The sequence below is a fragment of the Megalopta genalis genome, chromosome 5 (assembly GCF_051020955.1).
Source record: "Megalopta genalis isolate 19385.01 chromosome 5, iyMegGena1_principal, whole genome shotgun sequence".
In the NCBI taxonomy this organism is placed as follows: domain Eukaryota; kingdom Metazoa; phylum Arthropoda; class Insecta; order Hymenoptera; family Halictidae; genus Megalopta; species Megalopta genalis.
The window spans coordinates 14,755,548-14,776,533 of record NC_135017.1 but is presented as its reverse complement, the minus strand read 5'-3'; the positions used below and the strand labels follow the sequence as shown (position 1 = coordinate 14,776,533).

The following is a 20,986-nucleotide window of genomic DNA, read 5'->3' as shown; positions in this document are numbered from 1 at the left end:
AACAACCGTACTTTAGTCGAACGAACGATCTCCTCTTGCCAATATCTGTACCAATTTTCTAACTTTTCGTGTCTGGCTCGAGGTAGCAACGTCTAGCCTCTGTTTTCTCAATTAGAACTATCAGAGACGATGCTATACGAATAAGATTCACCTGTAGCCGGTGACGTTGCGGCCGACCAAGGTCACGGGTTGCTGGTGATTCGTAAGTGTGTTGAGAAATGATTCGAGGCACACTTAGATTGCTGACAGGCTTCTCGAAAACTTCGGCGACTTCGAAGTGCATCGGCAGTAAGGACCTTCTCTGGTGATGCCCCGAATGGAACGTTTGTCGACGCTTTGACTTGAACTTGGACGGCCTTGAATTGGGACGATGATACGAGCTGCGACGCGACAGTGACATGGACACTGATCCATCTGAAAAATATCAAAGTTATCGTTTCTGCTGAGATCAACTCATCCGTTCAAGATCAGTTCCGTCTCTCTAGAAAAAAAATCAATTGTCTTCGAACGTAGATTACAGGCAACATAATCGTCTAACGAACACACCGTCTCCGCTCCTCTCTCGCGGTGGATTATAAATAAAGTTCGCAGGCAAGGAACGGACTTTAGCGAGACCAGGTCTGCTGATAGGAATCTTGTCGTTCGTCACCAAAATGGACTCGCGCTCCCTGACGTCGTCATCCTCCCCAACGCCGTCATCCACATCCCTATCCCTTCTTGGACTGTCGTCTTCGTCTTCTTCTTCTTCCACCTCCAACAGTTCCTCCTGTTCAGCAGCTAATTCTCTTTCCAGTTGCGTTTCCATATCCAGTTCATCTTCCATCTGTCAAACGATGAAATTTGCATTTACATCCGCTTACAAAACAAATGTCCGAAAAACATATACCCCGTCTGTAACAGTTTCACACCTGTTTATGGCTTTCCTCGAGGTGTTTCATCAGCACTGCAACGACGACGTTCACGAGAACGAATTGCGCCATCAATACAAAAATTACAAAAAAAATCGGCGCGATGATAGTGCTCACGCAGCAGTTCTTCACGCAGTCCGCTGCCTCGTCGCAGTCGTCCCTTAACGTGTCCTTCATGATGCCGTTCCAATTGTCGCCGGTGGCCACGCGAAAAAGCGTCAAGAACGCCATACCGAAGTTGCTGAAGTGGGCGTGCTCGCCGAGTCCTTGACACGGCATGTCGTCGTTGCATTCTGCAATGAAATCGACTCTTCTAGAAGCGATCTTCTATCGACTATAATCCGGTTAGCTTACCTAACCGGCCAAACAGCTCCACACCAAGTGCCGCGAATATGAAGAAGAGCAGAAAAAATAATAGTCCCAAGTTTCCGACCTGCGGTAACGCCTGCATCACAGTGTCCAGAAGAGCTCGTATTCCCTTAGCCATTTTTAGTAGCTTCAGAACTGCAAGGAGACGAGTTTGTTACAGCGTTTACCGATTCCGTTGTCTTCGACGACTCTCTCCGCCTTCGACGACCTACCTCTGGCGATTCTCAAGACTCTCATCACCCGGATGATCGTGGGATTAATTGGGATGATCTTCGATTCGACTTCCTCGAGGACTATGCCAACCACCGACAATATCACGATACCAATATCCAATTGGTTCCATCTGTAATTTGACTCGTATAATAGAAGAGTTTGTTTCATTTTATGAGCCGTGTTGTGCAATAATGTGGAACGAATTACGTACTTGTCTTTTAAGTACAAGTGCACACCCAAAGCAAGAAGCTTCATGAAGGATTCGAGGATGAAGACCGCGGTGAAGAAATAATTGAATATTTTCAGGGCGTAAGTCAGAGCCTTCGGCATCATGTAAAATTCCATTGCCATTGTGACAACGTTCAGGCCGATTACCGCAGCGATTGCTAGGTCGAAATACTTAGATGTTACAACGTTGTGAACGAAGAGCCTGGACTTCGAGTAGTTCGTATAGTACGGTGGCTCGTGCATCTCTGAAACGGAGTGAAAGTTACGATCAAATAACTTCTTGGTAATCGACTACATCGCGTCGCCCAGACGTTCGCTCGTACTTCGCCTTTTCTTTTCCATCTGCAGGGCTCGTTTGGCGGCTCTTCGCACGCGTTCCTCTTTCTCTTGTTCCTCGCGGCATCTATGAAAATTCTCCACCACAACTCCCACGAACATGTTGAGCACGAAGAAACCGACGAGCAGGATGAACGCTATGAAGTACAGCAGACGCCATTCGGAGTAGTTCTCGATTGGCTGGAACCAGAGGCAATCCTTCAGCATATCTCGAACGCGATACGAGCACGCGCGAATGAAACGAGAATAGGAGAAGCTCTCGATTTAACCTGTTGATCAACGCCAACGGCGTCGAGTCCGGTGTACATGATGTTCACCCATCCGTCCCGCGACGACAGCACGAACAACGACATCAAAGCTTTGCCGAGGTCGTCGAAATTATATTTTCTATTCAGCCAAACGTTCCGTTTGTCGGCTAGGCAGTCCGTCTTATTGCGCACATTTTTAACGTCAGGCCCCTCGCAATAATAAAAGGCACCCTTGAAGAGCTGCACGCCCAAGATACCGAAGATTACGAAAAAAGTACAGCATATCAAAACGATGTTGCCGATAGGTCGTAAAGAGGACAACAATGTTTGAACAACCAGTTTCAAACCAGGAGCTCGGTTAATAACGCGTAACGGCCTCAGCGACCTTAAAAGTCTAAAAACCTGCGAACACAATCGACGCGATCAAGGCAAATGCGATGGGATCGATGCCACGATCTTGACTAAATAAGAAAAGTTTCTGCGAGCAGCGTACCCTCAATATTCCAAATATTCTTGGACTACTAGACGAAAGTAGGGACATTGATAAATCGATGATGGAGATGATCACAAGGACTCCGTCCATGATGTTCCAGCCAGAGGTGAAGTAAGCGTCCGAACCGTACAGCATGCTGGATGCAACGACCTGTAACAATGTTCACCAGTTCATCTGTTTATTCCAATCGAGTTCGGTAGGGTTGACGGTACCTTGATGAACATTTCAATGGCGAACACCCCCGTAAAAATGTAGTTCGCTGTCGATAAAAAAAGCCTCTCCCCACTGTCGGGCGGTATGTTCGGCCGTTCCATCGCCAATGTGATGCAATTGAGCCCGATGAAGAAGAGCACCACGTTGTCGAACCATTTCTGATCGACCAGCTGCCGACAGAAAACTCGAAACCTGAAAACAGACGGTGTTCAGAGTTCTTCGTGGTTCTAGCCGTCGAAGTTGATTCCTGCGAGAGGACAGAGGGCAACCAATACCTGTTGTTCGATGGAAAGAGATAGAGCGAATAATCGTCGCGTTCTTTAAGGCAACCTTTCGGTTCGAAAAACATGAAGATCTTCTTGATCCTCTCGATGCTGCTCGCGCTTCCGTGGCCGTTCAACGGGGTCGCCTGTTCGTCGGTGCGCGGATTGTCGTCATCTTGATCGGGAAGTTGCTTGATTCTGGGCAGTGGACCGGTCTCCATCGACAAGTTATTGATTGTACGCGCCGTTGCACATTGAACGTGCACCTCGTCCAGAGGTAGGGTCTTCCTCGTCGGCGACTGAACGTTCTCGTATCCGCGCAGCGAGGTTCTTCGCGACAGGTCGCCGATCCAACGCATCTTTACAACATAATAATCAGATACATTGGATCAGTTTTTGTATTATAGGATAGTTTGGGAGCCAGTTCGAAGCATTGTCTAGTCAACGTGGTGGAATCATTCAACTTTCATTTGACATACATTTTCCTGCACAGCCAACAGTTTTGCAAATATTCTAGGTTCAATTGACTCGGGCGGAAATAGGGCAAATTTTGATCGTTTTCATGTACGTAGAATCATCCCCTTCGTGATTACATCATCTGTAGACGACAATCTAAGTGTCCATACGCGAATAAAAATATCGCTGACCTGATTAGGCGTCGCCGTGTAACGTCGTATGGAGGAGCTACGACTGCATATCGAGTTATTAGGGCTGAGGCTACGATTATTGCTTGTTAGGACGGCCGTACGATTATTCGGCGTATCGCATTGCGTGTCGTTTCTTATGGAACCGTGCAAATAACCGCCGTTGAAGCTGCAACATTTCGTGAAACGATCGATCAGATGAATCGGCGAACACGTGTAACGCAATCAGAGGACAAATCGTCGCCGATTGTTCGGTTATTTCGGTAAACAATTGGCGAGCCATTTGCCGGGAACTTACGTCGAATTGGAGCCGAGCAAAGTGCTCCGACCATTGTTTAGAACTGTGGCTCTCCCAAGAGGTTCATCCTCGCTTTGCGACCAGTGTTTCCTTCTTAGAGAGGGACGAGATAGTTTCCACGAATAACCCCTTTGTATTCTTGGCGGGCTGCTGAAGAAACAATGTTCTTTTTTTTGCTTTTCGAAATTATTTGTTGCTCCTGCTACTCCTCGTCGATACGAATTCATACATCAAGTTAAAAAATTGGACGAAATACGTGCTCTTCTAATACATAAATTAAGCATATTTTATAATATAAATTATAGATATAAATTAAGGTTCTTTTATAACATAAATTATAAATATAAATTAAGGTTGTTTCATAATATAAATTACAAATATAAATCAATTGATATAAACGAAGATTGTAGCAAGTAACCTTGAGCTGGATGGTTCCCTAGGGTTGATGGTAGCAGTGACTAGGCTTATTCGCCGCGGAAATTGTCCGGCGATTAGGTTTTTGGTTGGTATTTTGTTAGAAACGTCCGGTAGTTTCAACAGTCCAGAAGGAATGCTGCATTGACTCTACAAAAAAGAAAAAGAACGCTTCTGTTAACATTCTGTTAAATTGTATAGGCTACACCAGCGGACAAAATTGTCGGACATTAATGAAAGCGCAACAAGCATATCCTATATGTAGTTACATCGAACAGCATCGAAAATGTCTCGTTTTAATGAACGATGATATCGGTCCCAATCGAACAGCCCTATTTAATAAGACAAGACCCTTACGATCTTGTCCGCTATTTGGCATCGATCATTTTTGATAGCTCCGCTCATCGTATCATCCGGCTGTCCACAAACGATGCTCTTTGACGCAAAAGGACCGTCGAACCCCTATTTGGCCGATCCCCGGGGTGCCTATGATTTTGTCTACCAGTGTAGTTCAGATGTTACACGTACGCCTGAACGATCGATAGATTCGATCGACAGTGCCGCGGTTGGATAAACAGCCTGGCAGTTCAAGTCCCTGTATCCGACGTCTAGGGTGGTGTTAGGCGAGTCCTGCGGGGTAGCCGCCGTGTGGGTAATTATCGGCGGTTGTCCCGCGCCTCCCAACATCTTGTTCTCCTTCTGGATGTTGCATTTAGGCTCGTCTATCTGATGCCTCCACACGGTGTTCTGCTTCTCCCTGCTGTTGTTGTCTTTGTACTTGCGCAGCTCCTCGCAGCTCTGCCACGAGTTCTTCCGGTCCTGCGTCACCATACATGGTAAATTCTCCCTAAGTGACCCTCGAATTGTCCACAAAAATTATATAAACAAATTATATACATATAATTATTAGGCTCGATATAGATAAGATATACAGGGTGTCCCAAAAATGTCTCGCAATCCGAAAGTGGCAGGTTCCTCGGATTATTTGAAGCAACTTCTTCCTTTACAAAAATTTTCTCCGAGGCACCGTTAACGAGTTATTAACGAAAACCAGTGACCAATGAGAGGCGAGCTCAGTTGGCGCGAGGCGACCGAGACAATGAGCGGAACTGGGCTTCGTGCGCTGGTTGGCTGGGCCGCCTCGCGTCAGCCATACTCGATTCTTATTGGTCACTGTTTTTCGTTAATAACTCGTTAACGGTGCCTCGGAGAACATTTTTGTAAAGGAAGAAGCTGCTTCAAATGATCTGAGAAACCCGCCATTTCCAGATAGGCTCGAATAATCGTGTCTCCTCTTCCCAAATTGTCCAGTTTTGTGTACAATCTGAGCGTCAATTAGGGAGAATTTACTGTACATATGTACGCATAGCAATGTTATTGTAATTTTCAATTTATTACATAGAACTCGCGAATTACAAAATTTCGAACGATCGGGTGAAATAGAAATTGTTGTTCGTAGACCATCGGTACGTCGCAACTTGAAGTATCAACGGCATAAAATTTATTCGACGTTCTTTGCGTGAAATACGATACCGCGGTCGTTACGCATACACGTGACGGTTGCGCCGAACGTGTTACCATCGATCGCCGTAAAAATACCGTCGAAAACCGTCGATGATAACGAAAAATATCGTGCCGTAAATTAATGCTTAACGTGTCCCGCCGTTGGAAAAAATTACGTTTCGTGCACGCTGATTAATCTCCCAGAATTACTAATGAATATTTTAATATATGCAACGATGGTTTCTCGCAGAGCTTAAATACATATATATATGTACCGCAGCACAAATGTATTTGCAGCTACGAAAAAGAAATATCATCGCGAACGAAACAGTTAATTTCAAGCTCGATGCTAATCTCGAAAAGGGAAAAGTGGGAATTGTCTGTGAAAAAGAAAAAAGAGTTCGCAGCGGGTATCGCGGACGAAACATTGGACAAGGGAATCCAAAAGTTCAAAAGGCTTCGTTAAAGCGCATTGAACAAAAATGCGCAGACCTGTCGGCTAAAAATAAAAAGCCGGCCGCTATTCGCGCACCAGCGCCGCACAATTTGCATTCAGACCGAAGTTGCAAACAGTCGAGTAACAGGCATAAGAGCAATCCGCTCGTTCTGCACAAGGGATTAATTGGCGGAGTGGCCTCGAACGTCTACAATTCACAACAAGTCGTTCTATTTGTCTTATTTCGAGATAGAGAGCGGCTCGAACGAAATCGGCCGCTGCATGGAATAGGCACAATTAGCCGAGTCCCGGCCTTCTAAGCTTTACGATAAACATAATTTCGATATTCTATAATTCTCGTGTGCGATTCGTCGCGTCGAAATAAGTCTGCAGATCTTCGGTGACTTTTGCGATCGTTTTCATTGATATTCACGTTTGAACGTAAAAGAGATAATTTGCAGGAATACGCAAATTAGAGAGGAGCCTGTGAACAAACTAGGACGTTTGACGCAATTATTACCTGAGTATAGGTATCGCTATCGGTGATAGAATGCGACCTCGATATTCTCGAGGACCCGTCGTCGCTTCCCATTCCTGCTTCTTTCGCGGCGAGCCGCGCCATTTCCCTCTGCTCCCGTTCTCTCCTCTCGTTTCTCTGTAAAAAAAGGGAGCACGATGCGATGTCGCAAAATAAATTGTTGTCAAACAAAACTTGTCCGCGCCTATTGCAAGAAACACGTCGCACGAAAACTTAGGGTACAGTAATTTCTCCCGGAAATGCCAAATTACGGGAAGCCGTGAATTACCTTGTACTAGTCCTACGCCTATGACAAGGTTATTTGTCATTATTTATTGTTATATCTATCGTGACTCGTGACAAAAAATAAAAAATAAAAAAGTAAGCCAATAGGGATTGGAATTAAGATCGAAAATCTGTCAAAATTCATTTTTCCGCGGCGTCGACCTCGGCCGCTTTGGACCGCGACAAAGAAGGAAGAAAAAATCGTAGATCGAAAAATTTGACGTCGTTCGAAAGAGGAGACTCTGATTTTGAAGATCGTGGTAATCGGAGTCGTGGGAAAAATTTTTCAGACCCTGGAGAGACGTTCGAACGCAGAGTTTCCAAGCAGGAGAAACCGAAGGAGATAAATTCGCTTTCGCCAATGAAACAATATTTTTCATTGCAAATGGTTTATGGAGATTATAGTAGAGGCTTTTTCGAATCGATCTAGACGGTATAGATAATCGTACAATTATTTTTTCGCCGACTGCCCCGAGTTTCTACGAAAACGTGCCGCGAGGCCCGAAGAATCGTGACTTAGTATTCTGTTATCTGCCGGTTTCAATTCCAACCGCCGAACATTTCCGGGAGAGGTCACCGTAACCGGAAGAACCCGAGAGCATGGAAAGCGGCCGCACAGCGACCTTGGCAATAATTTTCTACAAAAACTAGCGGCGAAGAATCGCGACTTGGTATTCTCGGATCTGCCGGTTACGATTCCAACCGCCGGACATTTCCGGGAGAAGTCACCGTAATCGGAAGAACCCGAGAGAGCATGGAAAGTGGCCGCACAGCGACCTTGGCAATAATTAGATACCGTGGACCGTACGCATTCCCGACAAAGCGGTTTCCGGGAATGCAACGGCTGCAGATCCGAGTGGCCGAGTTTCCGAGATCCTTACTGACTCTCTTGCAATAGCCGTGAAAGGAACTTTGATTTCCCCGGCAAAGTTCTCGGGGCTTAGCGGCGACGATACCTCCGAGGAGAAGCCCTCGACGAGAATGGCGACCAGGAGATTGAAGAGCACGTAGTTCCCGAAGGTCATCAGGGCGACGAAGTAGAGCGCTGCCCAATGGGAGGTCTTCTGCATGCCGTTGAAGAGCACAACGTTCCAATCTTCTTGCGTCAGGATCTACACGTCCGTGAGAACAAAAAGAAAAGGGCCGCTGTAAGCTGGAATCTGTCTGGCACGATTACTCGCAGGAATGAATCTCACGAGACGAACGATAGGCAGAGAACTCCTACTGCTATAATAATTCGCGCGATCGCTATCGGCTACGTCGGCCGTCTCTCTATTCGGTAAACAAGTCTAGTTTCATCTGTATATCCACTACGGCTCGAATGGTAAAATGGAACACGCGTCAAACATTCGACAAAAAACAAACAAACAAGAAAAAAAAATATGGTTAGTCCCGAGAGAACGAAGTAGTGCCGATCAGTGTCGCCTCGTACTTCATACTTCTCCTTTTTCTCACATCTTGCACCAATCTCACCACGAATTTCTCTCTGCACAACGAAAGCGTTACCGTTCAAAGGGTGGTTGCTAGTCGACCGCGGTGCTTTAGCCACGGTTCTTTGCTCTTTCAACTCGTTCCCGTGCCGCAGCAACGAACTGCGGCGTGTCCCCGCGAAAGTTAGAAAATGCTTTCTTTTTTCCGGAAATGCTTGGCCGGGGTGAAATCGCGTACTCGTGGTCCGTCTTCGAAGCGCCGCAGTTCGAACACCGGCGAAACGGGACGCGGGTTATTTTACAAATGCGGTTGTTATTCCACGGATGCAGTTATTCCGCGAGAGAGAGAATAAAAAAAAAGGAAAAAAAAGAAGAAGAGAGAGCGGAAGAACGCGACCCGCGCGGGATCGACCTCGCTCCGTCGACTTGCAACGGGTCGTCGTGTCTGTTAGTCGAACAATTCGTTTTCTTAGCGACTGGCAAAGTGTAAGAAAACGTCGGGAGAAGAGAGAGAAACTCGTCAGCACGTTGATCATCTGTCGTGGCGCTTAAAAAGCCGTATGTAGAGCGTGAGTGAATGAGTGTGAGAAACATGATGGAAAGAAGAGAGGAAAAGAAAGAGAGAAAGAGAGAGATAGAGAGAAAGAGAGAGAGAGAGAGAGAAAGAGAGAGAGAGAGAGAGAAGAAATCGTAGAGAAAATGAATCGAAATAGGAAAGAGCGAAAAAGCGGAAAAATATTCGAGAAGAGTAGTTGCGATTTAACGGTATTTGCGTGACCCATTTTCTCCATGATTGATCCGCTTCCGGTTTGGCCAATTTGTTCGTTCCGTCGGTCCGAGTAACCAAAATTAAGTAACGATAATTGTATCGTGTAACAATACCGAGCAATAATTATTCCAGAGACCGTAGTTCGCAATTTTTCGCGGGCTCGATTAATTTTATACCGCGACAGCAAATAATTATTATTATCGATAAGCTTCAACGAGGGATATCAAAACGCTTTTGCGGAACGCGGTTTCGACAGTTTCGATCGAGAATTTCTAGCTCTGACTTTCGGGCACCCGGTATAAAAAGCAATAATGTTAAACACCTTCCGGCTACAGGATCGGTCGTGCTGGTTGATTTATGCAACGTTGCACGGCCGCGTTTGTTTCGGTTAACATTATTGCACGGAAATGGGCAACGCAAACACACCGAAGATGCAACTGTAGACAGAGATACAACCGATGCTGAAATTCATACAGGGTGGTCGCCTGTTAACATTCGAGTGATTACGTGCTTGGGCTTGCGATAAATCGTTCGATCTTGCTCGGAGAACTTGCCGCGACACAAAAATCAATCTCAAAAATTCTGATAATTTAATTCGAACAGCTCTCGCGGCGTAAACAGCCTACTCTTATCGCAAAAGTTATTCGATAGAATTTCCTTCGAAATGACAACGCGAAAGATGGAGCAACTGAAAATACAAAATTCGATGCTCGTCGTTTTCACGTTCTCGCCACGCAAAAGCTTTCGTACCTCGCATTATAATTTTCCCACCGAAAACGACTAAAAGAATTCACCCATTTTGCACCCGTTCGAACGTTTAAGCAGCATATTGCTCGCGAGAAAAATAATTTGTCAAAAATGCTAAAAAATGCCAAAAATGTCGAAGATAAATTTATCGCAAGCGCTTGAACGATCACGAAAATCCTTGGTGCCACCGACAGTAATGTCTCCCTAATCGACGCTCAGATTGTCCACAGAAATGGACAATTTGGGAAGAGGAGATACGATTATTCGAGCCTTGCGACTTGTTTTTATAGTTACCGATCGTCAACGATTATAAAAATATGGTACAAAACCGGAATAATCGTATCTCCTAATCTAAGCGTCTCAGTTAGGGAGACATTACTGTACGGTGATGTCTCTCTAATTGACGCTCGGATTGTCCCCAAAATTGGGCAATTTGGAAAGAAGAGTCTTGCGAATTCGAGCCTTGCGACTTGCTTTTATAGTTACCGATTGTCAACAATTATAAAAACTAGATGCTCGGACAATCGTATCTCCTGTTCCGGAATTGTCCATTTCTCTGCAGAATCTAAGCGCCAGTTAGGGAGACATCGCTGTATTCGGGTGAGAGCAACTTCTATCCCTGCCGCCGCGAGGTGGCAGCTTATAAAACGAACCCTCGGTTAAATAAACAGCAGCATCTTAGGCGAGCACCCTGTATACGTGTCTGCATAATTACCGGAAAATATATGCAGGAGCCGAGTCATCTAGATACAGAGACGTGGACGTTACATACAGATACAGAGCCAGAGATACAGCAATATGAATACAGGTACATAGATATGTAGACATAGAGATACGGTAATAGAGAGATATATAGAATACGGAATATACGGATATGTGTTAGGCGTTAGATATACAAGCACAGATACAGATACAGAGACATAGAGATACAGAAGACATAGAGATATAGAGACATAGAGATACAGTGAAAGAATAGAATACCTTGGGTGCTCATGATTACTTAGTGCATATACAGTGTTTTTGATTCATCGAGACTCGCTTAAAAAGTAGCATCGAAAGATCATTTTTGAATATATATATATTCGTTTCGCTGTAAGAGGGAGGAACAGTGGTACCTGAAAGACCGTGACTAGTGCCCAGACGATGTCGTTGAAATGTTTGCGATCACAGCGACAATTTGGGTGCCGCGAGACCACCTCGGCACAGGTGCAGGGCCGACGCCGGTCCGACCTCATGCAAAACTTACCCCCGAACAGGTACATCCCTAGGATGCTGCAACCGAGACAATCCGGTGGCCTAAAGTATCACCGCGACTCAGATCGACGGTTAGGAGATAAAGGGAACCGGGGTAACCGATTACACGCGACCCTCGAAGCGTCTTCCCGCTCTACAAGGTCGTCTTCATTAGACCGATTACACGGCTCCCTGAGCGCGCGCGCGCCGATGTCCTCGCGATTCTGATCCTGATCCCTCGAATCAGGGGATTACCGTTTCGCTCTCTCTCCTTCGAGGATACTCGACACCGTCTAATCGCGTTTCCGTTCTCAACCCCTTGGCGGCGCCGTTTTCTCTTCGCGGTTGCCGCGATTAGAAATTCTTCGATCGCCAATCGTCTCTCGGAAGGGGATGTTTGTGCTCGTCGCGCGACCGAATTCGCTCGAACGCTTGAATATCGACGACGAGAATTATTTATATTGGAAGTGTGATTGCGTTCAGAATTAGTTTAGAATTTAGAATGATACGTCTAGATTTAGAATTGGAAACGTTCGAGATTTATTAGAACTTTATTCCAATTTTAAGGGACACGGAATAACGTCGGTGCTCGACAAGTTATCGGCAAAAATTTAAGTTGTTAGCAGAAATTTTCACGACGAGTCGGACTCGTTGATCGTAGCCACGCTTTCGTAGCTGTTATTTTTGCTGAAGTTCAAAAAATAAGAAAATTAAACGTAAGAACCAGCCGCGCGAATCTCCGAACATTTCTGTCGCGGTTTCGAAAGGAATTCGAATCGTTTCGCTCGATTTGGAGATCGAATCGCCGGCGATTCCGGCGATTTTCTACGATCTCCGCGAGCTCCGTGATCGCGAGATCGAAGATTTGCCAACCGATTCGGCGTGTAAACTGTTAATTCCGGGAATTCCGGTCGCCGTAATACGCTGAATCTGGTCGCCGAGTTCGTTAACGGATTAACGAGCGTACACTTTCCTTGCCGCGCGATCCCGAAGAAAATAATCCAATGGCGTTAAATTGCTCGACGCCGGCAGCCAATTAACATCGCTCTTTCGTGAAATAATTCTGTCCCTGAACTTTGATGGCCGCGAATCGAATCGCGTCGCTGATCGTGCGCGGCGCACCGATCCACGCTAAACCGAAACGTTTCATCGAATTATGTAGCTTCGATCGATCGTATTGTTCGATGCGAAAGATATTCTTTCATAGCCGATGTTAATTAAAAGGAATATTTACAGCTCTATTTTCTGGTTTATTCCCTCGGCAATGTTTCTGCTAAAAAGCGATTAAGGTCGGTGAAGCAATTAGCCGAGGATTTATCCGATCCGCAATTTTCCAAATAAATAACGAAAGTATATATATTTTTAACGTCGCGGAGAGAATATAAGAAGAATTTTGCGATACGCTGTCCGTTGTTGACGCTAGATGTACGCTGTTTCATATTGGTTTACAAGACGTTTATTCTGATTATTAACATGTGTTGTTTTACTATTTGCCGTAAGTAACATATAGATTGAATAAACAACACATAAATGTATCTTTAGGATGCGAACAATCGTAAATTAAAAAATCGGCGACCCGTCACTTTGACGGGTCTCCGTAAATCTAGCGTTAAAAAACTTGGGAACGCGCGACGCGGTGGACATTTTTCGCGAACGATTTCCTTGCAACCGCCGACTGTGTTTCGGTCGGGTTCGTTTTATCGCGCGTTTTCCCGGCCGGGCCAGTCAAAAACGGGTCGTAAGATGAAGATTTATGGTAGCGGCGATCCGAAAACGCGCGTTTCGGTTACGTAACCGGCGCCGAATGTCAGCCCGAACACGGATTTGAATACTTTAAACGGTAATTCCGGGCTGAAATTGTGTCCCCGCTCGGTAATCACGATATTATTCATCGGCTTGGAAATGGTTATTCCTCACGGACGGATACGGTCGCGGATCAAATCCTGTTTAAAGGACGAATGGCGTCCTTGTTACTCGCGGGACAAGATTCAATTTATTATTTCGGCGATCGGGGTCGAGCCGATTCGCTAACTTGTTGACTACGCAGATTCCGCGACGGCTCCTCGGAGATTTTTCGTAGCCGCCTGTGCCGCCATTTTGCGCGGATCAATCAATTTTACCTCATCTCGAGCCAACATTCTATTTCGTCTGTTATTTTTAATTGTACCATTTGAAAGGGAACTAATTGTCCAGAGCTCGACCAAACTCTTGAATCCGGCTAATCAGTTTGTAAATTGTTGATAATATTTTATAGAATTATTTTATGAAATAATCCTACGAAAATTTCATACATCAGCGAGACCAAAATGGCGGACAGTGGTCAAGAACTGAAATTCTCTTCTTCGAGATTTAATTGAAAAAGGAAAAGAAAGAAAGAATTTTTAACCTCGAGCCAACATTCTATTTCGTCTGTTATTTTTAATTGTACCATTTGAAAGGAAACTAATTGTCCAGAGCTCGATAACAGTTTATAAAATCAGTTTGTAAATTGTTGATAATATTTTATAGAATTATTTTATAAAATAATCCTATAAAAATTGCATACATCAGCGAGACCAAAATGGCGGACAGTGGTCAAGAACCGAAATTCTCCTCTTCGAGATTAAATTGAAAAAGAAAAAAAAGACGTAACGAAGAATCGGTTTCTATCTCGATCAACGATCGATTCCAACTGTTCGCGATCGGTGCGGACGGTTCGTCGAGAAATATCGGTAAAAATTGAATGGAAGACGCTTCGTGGGCAGCGATTAAGCAGGTTGGTCGGGTGGACAGCAAGAACAACTGTCACTCGAAGCTTGTACAGTCACATTCTGCAAGATCGGCGTGTCTGTTCTCCACTGATATACAAAATACATGTGTCTTGTATTCAGACAAGAAGTAAATAGGCGGTCGTGTACAACAAGATACTCGGTATGTTGTTATCAAGCGAATGTTACATAAGCTGTGGTGTAATACTGTAAGAAACGGTACGACACACGACGGTGCTATAATTATAATTACTGGAAGGGCTGTTACCACCGAGTGTTCGTTAAAAAATCAATATTTGCAACGCTCGTAGCTGAGCAAAGCGGCTAGAACAAATCTCTACTGTTAAAGTATCTTGAACAATTATCCGCGCGTCTTCTGTCTCTTTCATTTTTCATCGGACGCTGTTGTCGAATATCACCGAAGAGCAGAAAGAAAATGAATCTTTTTTTAAAATCTGGTTCAAATGGCATAATTGTTTATATAGAAAAATTGTACGTTTATATTAACGTCGACTCAACGGTTAAATCGCAGTTAATTCTCTGTATCTTGTAACAAATAAATGACGAATACTATAAAATGCATTTAAACGAGAAGCAAATTTATCGAGTATAATCATTATACTCGTTCGACTCGTCTTTTTATGCGCTATCGAGATATTAAAGAAGAAAATATAAATTTTATTTGCATTTAAAAATGATCTTGATACCGCGAACAGATGTTCTCTGGCTAAATTTTGCCCACTGCAACAAGCACGCAAGCGTAGAATAATATATTTACGATATATTGAATCGCCCAAATTCTTCCCCAAAATGTTTTCACAAGGTTCGAGGTTATTTTCGAGAACTTTTTTTTCTCGGTGATATTCGATCGCTCAGCCTCCAGAAAAATGGCCGAAACTGTCCGCCGTTTAAATCGGACCCAAGTTCTATCTAGCGAAATCGGAAGCGTAGCAAATAGTTATACCAGTCGTTGCAGAATGTCACGTGGCAACGTTCAATCGGAAAAAAAACAAAATTCAAAATTGGTGAAATAGAAAAAGAAACGGCGAAGCGTGCAGCGGAGCCTCCTGTATCCGAACGGACCATTCAGACTGTTCGACGTCCAAAAAAAACCTTGCCATTGAGTCGCTCGAAATCGCGAAATTTCAGTCAAAATCAAGCTTTTGCTTAGGATCGAATAAAAAATTGTTTAAGAAGGACAATCTCCAATTTTTCCGAGCAAGATACGAACAAACTTTCGACTTTGTTGCAATTAATCATTCGCTAATACAAAAGAGCGAGTTTATACGGTGTGAACCATTCGAAATGACCCACTCAATATTTTCTAGCGAATCTTTATCATTTTTCTTGCCGGTCCTTTTTTCTTCGCGACACTGCGAAACGCGATTAAAGCCGATTAAAAGTTGTCGATTCGGATACGGAAGGATCAGCTGCGTATGCCTAAGTATGTGAACTGAAATAATCTTGAACTGAGCGACTGGTTGCACAAGTACTCACTAGCTATCGGTAATAGCAGAATCTGTAATGTTCACGTTAACGTTATCTTATTATGCCTCTAAGAAAATCTCTACTACCTGGAATCGAATATCTAAGGTAAAAAGGTGTCGGGAGAAATCAAAGGTGTCTATCTACAGCGACTAATACGCATAATAATAATAGTCATAGTAATAGTAATAATAATGGTAATAACACTAATAATAATAATAATGATAATAATAATAATCATATAGTAATAATAACAACAACAATAATAATAATAATACTAATAATAATAGTAGTAGTAATAATAATAATAGCAATAACAATAATAATAATAGTAATAATAATAATAATAATAATAATAGGTAATCAATTGAAGTACGTAAAAAATCGTACGCAATTACGTGTGGGAGACGGTTGTATCGTTCAAAACTCTTGTCGGGCGAGTATATCGTTTTCATGTTTCGGCGTTTTGGAAAGATCATCAGTTTCTCTGTCGCGGTCATTTGGTTTGTTCGATCTCTTTTCAGACGCGAGTTTCTAAAGACCGGCGCGCCGCGAATTCGAAAGTTCGTCTCTCTGATTATTCTCTCTCGAAACGTGGTCGACAAGTTCTTGTTGGCGATAATCGAGACCGACAGCGGTACAATGGACACGTATGGTAGAGAGACGAGTCCGGAGTCCGGAGAGAGATCGTAGAGAGAACAGATGGCAAAGAGACACGACAGCGAAGACCAAAAAAACAGTCAGTCGAGAGGAGATATAAACGGATGTGTGCGTGTATGTAGAAGTAGTATCGTCCGCATTAATGACACCGAAGGTGCTGAGTAAATGACACGGAAGGATCGAGATACAACGGAGAGCACACGGCCGAGATCATGCTGCCGTGCCGGGAAGACGATAATGATCTTGCGCGAAAGGAGCGACAGTGAACAACGAGAGAGAGAGAGCCGGCCGTTTCAGGACGTTAGCTCGAGGATTTGTCGAGCACGATAATTTTGCTGGCTAGAACGGTTCTCGTAGAAGAACATACAGTAATGTTTCTCCAACTGACGCTCAGATTGTCCACAACAATGGACAGTTTTGGAAAAGGAGGTACGATTGTTCGAACCCTTGCCCCTCGTTTTTTATGGTTATCGATTGCCAACAAGTATAAAAACAAGTCGCGAGGCTCGAATAATCGTATTTCCTCTTCCCAAATCGTCCATTTTTCTGCACAATCTGACAATTTGGGAAGAGAAGATGTAATTTATAGAGCTTTGTACCTCGTTTATTATAGTTATCGATTATCGATAGTTATAAAAACGAGTCGCAAGGCTCGACTAATCGTATCTCCTCTTCCCAAAATTGTCCATTTCTGTACACAACCTGAGCGTCGGTAAGGGAGACATATTTCTCTTCGGCTGCCATTTCTTAGAAATCAATTTCTATCTTAACGCAACAGCGAACAGTTATTTTTGAATATTTCTGAAACATCGATGCTAAATCTTTTTACATTTTGCGGTCAATCAAATTAAAATTTCGATGCCGTTTGAATTATTGTCATTTTCTTTGCAATTAAATTTCGGCTACCAAAATTAATATAATTGATATTCAATCTGAACTGTTTTCCAATTTAAACTTGAAATTTGCGAGAAACCAATAAATTTCTACCGTTTCGGCAATTAAATCTCGAAATCACGAAAGATAATACTTAATTGGATGATGCTGTGATTCTTTTCGCGCTGAAGGAATCACGCTCGTCCTCGGTTCTGCAGCATGTTCGTCGATGCGCTCCGTATGTGCTACACTGTCAAAAATGCATGGCCGCGGCTCGAGAAATTAATCGGCTGATTTCGGGAACCGCGCGCTGTCCGCGCCCGAGAATCGTTAATTATCGTCGAAATCATTTTTACTGTCTGTTATTTATGGAACGCATACATCGTTGGCACCCCGACGCCAGGGACACCTCCGCCGGCCTCGGTATCGGCTTCCGATTGTCCGATTTTAATTGGTTCGATCGAACCATAATCGAATGTTTTTTCGGACCTTTATCCCGAACGACTCTTCTAATTAAACCGGCAGTAATTAAATGACCGGGCGATCATGTATGATACACAGCTTCGTTTCGACACACGATTTTCTCGCGAAACGGGCGAGCTTTGTTTCCCGTTGTCGAACGAGAATTCTGTTCGTCTCGAAATCAAATCTACGAAGGTGAACGTTAATTTTCGGTGAATTTTTATCATCGTTCGAATAACCGAATCTTCGTCTCATTCTAATCAATTTGGTAAATTGGAAGCATCGTATATTAATATTCTTAAATATATTTAATCTTTCTACGGTTTCGAACTTTGCCGAGAAATCTACAAAAAAAATAAGAACAGCGAGAGATAAAAATCATCACTAGATCGTTCGAATAATCGAATCTTCGTCTCATTCTAATCACTCTGATAAATTGGAAGCAATGTATTAATATTCTTAAATATATTTGATCTTTTTACGGTTTCGAGCATTGCCGACAAATCTTTTACGAAAATAATAAGAACAGCGAGAGATAAAAATCATCGTCGTGAAGGCGTTTTGCCATCGAATTCGATCAAAACTATTGAACAAAAATGGCGACGACAGGCTCGGGATCCCTGGCGCCGAGCAAACGACGATCGTTCCTGTAAATTGCTCGACTCGTCAATGACCGGCTAAATAAATTGGCTAAAAATCGCGGACGATTAGGTAATATTCGCAGTGCCGTTCGTTTTTTTACAGTGTAACGGAAGTAAACGTATATGATCGGAATGTAAATGTTGTTAAGAATTCGTGTGCATATTTGAAATGAGAAGCAACAACGAACGCTCGGGGACACATGTCAGCATGCAGAAGCGTTAACAATCAGAAAATATAGTATATCTCTCTCTATGTATGTATGTATATAATAATATAGTGACGAGGAGAGAAATGTGGAAAACGACAATCACCATGCAACGAGGCTCGAGCTTACGAGCTCGATCGTAGATCGAGCGATCGGTGGTGGATCAGGCGATATCAAAAGACTGAAATATAATAGTGAAGCGTCGATCAGACCAGAAAAAAGTATAGTGGTTTCGCCTATCTACTGTAGATGCGACAAGTCGAACGATTACCAGTGTGGAAAAGTTCTGAGCAGCAGCAGCAGCAGCAGCAACAACAACGAACAACAACGAACAACAATAACATCATCAACAACAACAAGAACAACAATGTAGAAATATTCGAGTAATAATTTCTTAATTAATCCTGAGGTGGAAAGAAACGTTGATGCAGCAACAAGCTCAAAGAAAGAAAATCAAAAGTGCAACGACCACTTGCATCGATCTTGAGAGCAGCAACAATAACAACAACAATATTGCAAATGCGAAGCTTCGATGCAACTTTGTCGCGATAACAAGCCTCCGTGATGTAAGATCTTTTTTTTTATTCGGCGATCTCTACGTGGACGCATTCTCTTCGCGATTTCTAAAGGTCTCTCTTATCGGACAGATCTGGAAAATTATTGTTTCCCATTGTTCTTAGCAAATTTCGCGTTTCGAACGTTTTTAATTCGTCTAACGACAAGCTCCGTTGAAACAACGATGCCTGGGTGATTATTGTTTACGCTGCGTCGAGGTGATCGCAGTCTTCGTGTGATTTTCATAATTAAAATGATCATAATTACGGTGATTAGTTATTTGTAAATTTTAAATCGGTGTTAGAACGAACGCGAAACTGGTGAAACTGGTGAGATATTATATTTGTGTATGGGATGAAATATTTTTAAACGATTTGAATTACTGAAATCTGAGTATAATTACGATAAGTATAATATTAGAATATTAGAAATAATATTTAGTATAATATTAAATTAGTATAACCCCAGTATAAAACAAGTATAAAAGAATCTCAAACACTGTTACCAAAATAATTCAAGTACTAGCAAAATATTATTATATATTATAATATATATAATATGTTATTATTAGCAAATATTAGCAATATAATATATTACTATTAGCAAATATTACTAATACAATATATTACTATTAGGAAAATAATTCAAGTATTAGCAAAATATTATTATATATCATAATATATTATTATTAGCAAAAATTAGCAATATAATATATTACTATTAACAAATATTGCAAATACAATATATTACTATCAGCAAAATAATTCAAGTAACCCTATCGCAACTCACAGAACAACCCCTAAAATCACTTCCATCGCCCCGTATTTCACAGCCGCTATGAAAAATCGCGATCCTTGACCAACAAACGGCAAATCAACGAATTCCCCATCCCTTGTAACGACCTTCAACCTTTCCCTCGAATCGAGGATCAATAACGCGAAAAGAATGTTAATCGTATGCGGCGCGTTGTTGATTATTCCAAGAAAACGAATAAAATTACTGGAACGGCTTAATTATCCTTTGCGGGACAGAAAAGGACGTCCAAGTTGCTTTTCCTTCGAGAGCTGATCCGGTTTCCAGCGGAATTTTCTCAAAGCGTCTCAAAGCGAGGGCGAACTTATTTAAAAAAAAAAAAAAAAAACAAAAAACGGCCCGGTTCGAAAACGTTTCGCTGTCGGCGGGGGAACAAATTGTAATAGCCGCGCTAATTCTTTCCGAAAGAAATGGAAAGATAATGAATAACTCAACCGGCGTTGAACAGTTCAAAGAACCGCCATTTTGTCCCGCGTTTCCCTCTTTTTTCACCCTTTACGATGCAATTGCGACCGTTCCGCGCGTTCCTCGTCCGTTTTCGAAATCCCTTTAATACTTTCGAAAATTTAATTACCCGTGACTGCAATTACGGGAACAATTAACCGACTATGCGCGCGGAATCATTAAAATCAGTCAAAAGGCTCGCGGCGATGTATAATTATTCCACGTTTGTAACATACAGCGCGTCGACGTTCGGAATAATCGAAAAATTTGAAGGGCCGTTCCTATGGGATTTTGTGTTTCTTTCGATTTAGACTTTCAAACCGGCTATTAAAATGAGAAGAAAGCTTCGCGTTAAAGCTTGAGCTAGCTTAGTTGCGAAATACGCTTTAATAAAGTTCCAAACGATTTAAGCGTAAAGTAATTTAATCGAGCTTGAAACAGTTTAAACGCAAAGTAGTTTAATAAACGTTAAAACGGCTGAAACATAAAATAGATTAATAAAGTTTAAGGTGATCCCAATGTAAGACAGTTGAAGAAAGTTTCAAATCGCTTT

At 42.9% G+C, this 20,986-nt stretch overlaps 1 protein-coding gene across 4 annotated transcripts in view; it reads right to left on the bottom strand.

Annotated features, from left to right (window-relative positions):
- Ca-alpha1T (Ca[2+]-channel protein alpha[[1]] subunit T) overlaps positions 1-20,986 on the bottom strand; it is a 132,002-nt gene that overhangs the window by 8,647 nt on the left and 102,369 nt on the right. For 2 of the 4 annotated variants that reach the window (XM_076521406.1, XM_076521408.1), the window contains 18 exons: positions 11,430-11,586; positions 8,325-8,480; positions 7,087-7,221; positions 5,156-5,446; positions 4,632-4,777; positions 4,214-4,360; positions 3,919-4,084; positions 3,284-3,630; positions 3,008-3,200; positions 2,796-2,945; positions 2,324-2,704; positions 2,042-2,234; positions 1,702-1,963; positions 1,490-1,620; positions 1,263-1,412; positions 909-1,201; positions 547-823; positions 152-414 (listed from right to left, as the gene is read on the bottom strand). In XM_076521406.1, coding sequence (XP_076377521.1) covers positions 152-414; positions 547-823; positions 909-1,201; positions 1,263-1,412; positions 1,490-1,620; positions 1,702-1,963; positions 2,042-2,234; positions 2,324-2,704; positions 2,796-2,945; positions 3,008-3,200; positions 3,284-3,630; positions 3,919-4,084; positions 4,214-4,360; positions 4,632-4,777; positions 5,156-5,446; positions 7,087-7,221; positions 8,325-8,480; positions 11,430-11,586 — 3,838 coding nt within the window. Of the gene's footprint in view, positions 1-151; positions 415-546; positions 824-908; positions 1,202-1,262; positions 1,413-1,489; positions 1,621-1,701; positions 1,964-2,041; positions 2,235-2,323; positions 2,705-2,795; positions 2,946-3,007; positions 3,201-3,283; positions 3,631-3,918; positions 4,085-4,213; positions 4,364-4,631; positions 4,778-5,155; positions 5,447-7,086; positions 7,222-8,324; positions 8,481-11,429; positions 11,587-20,986 lie in introns of all 4 variants that reach the window. The other 2 variants (XM_076521405.1, XM_076521407.1) reach the window with 2 other exon arrangements.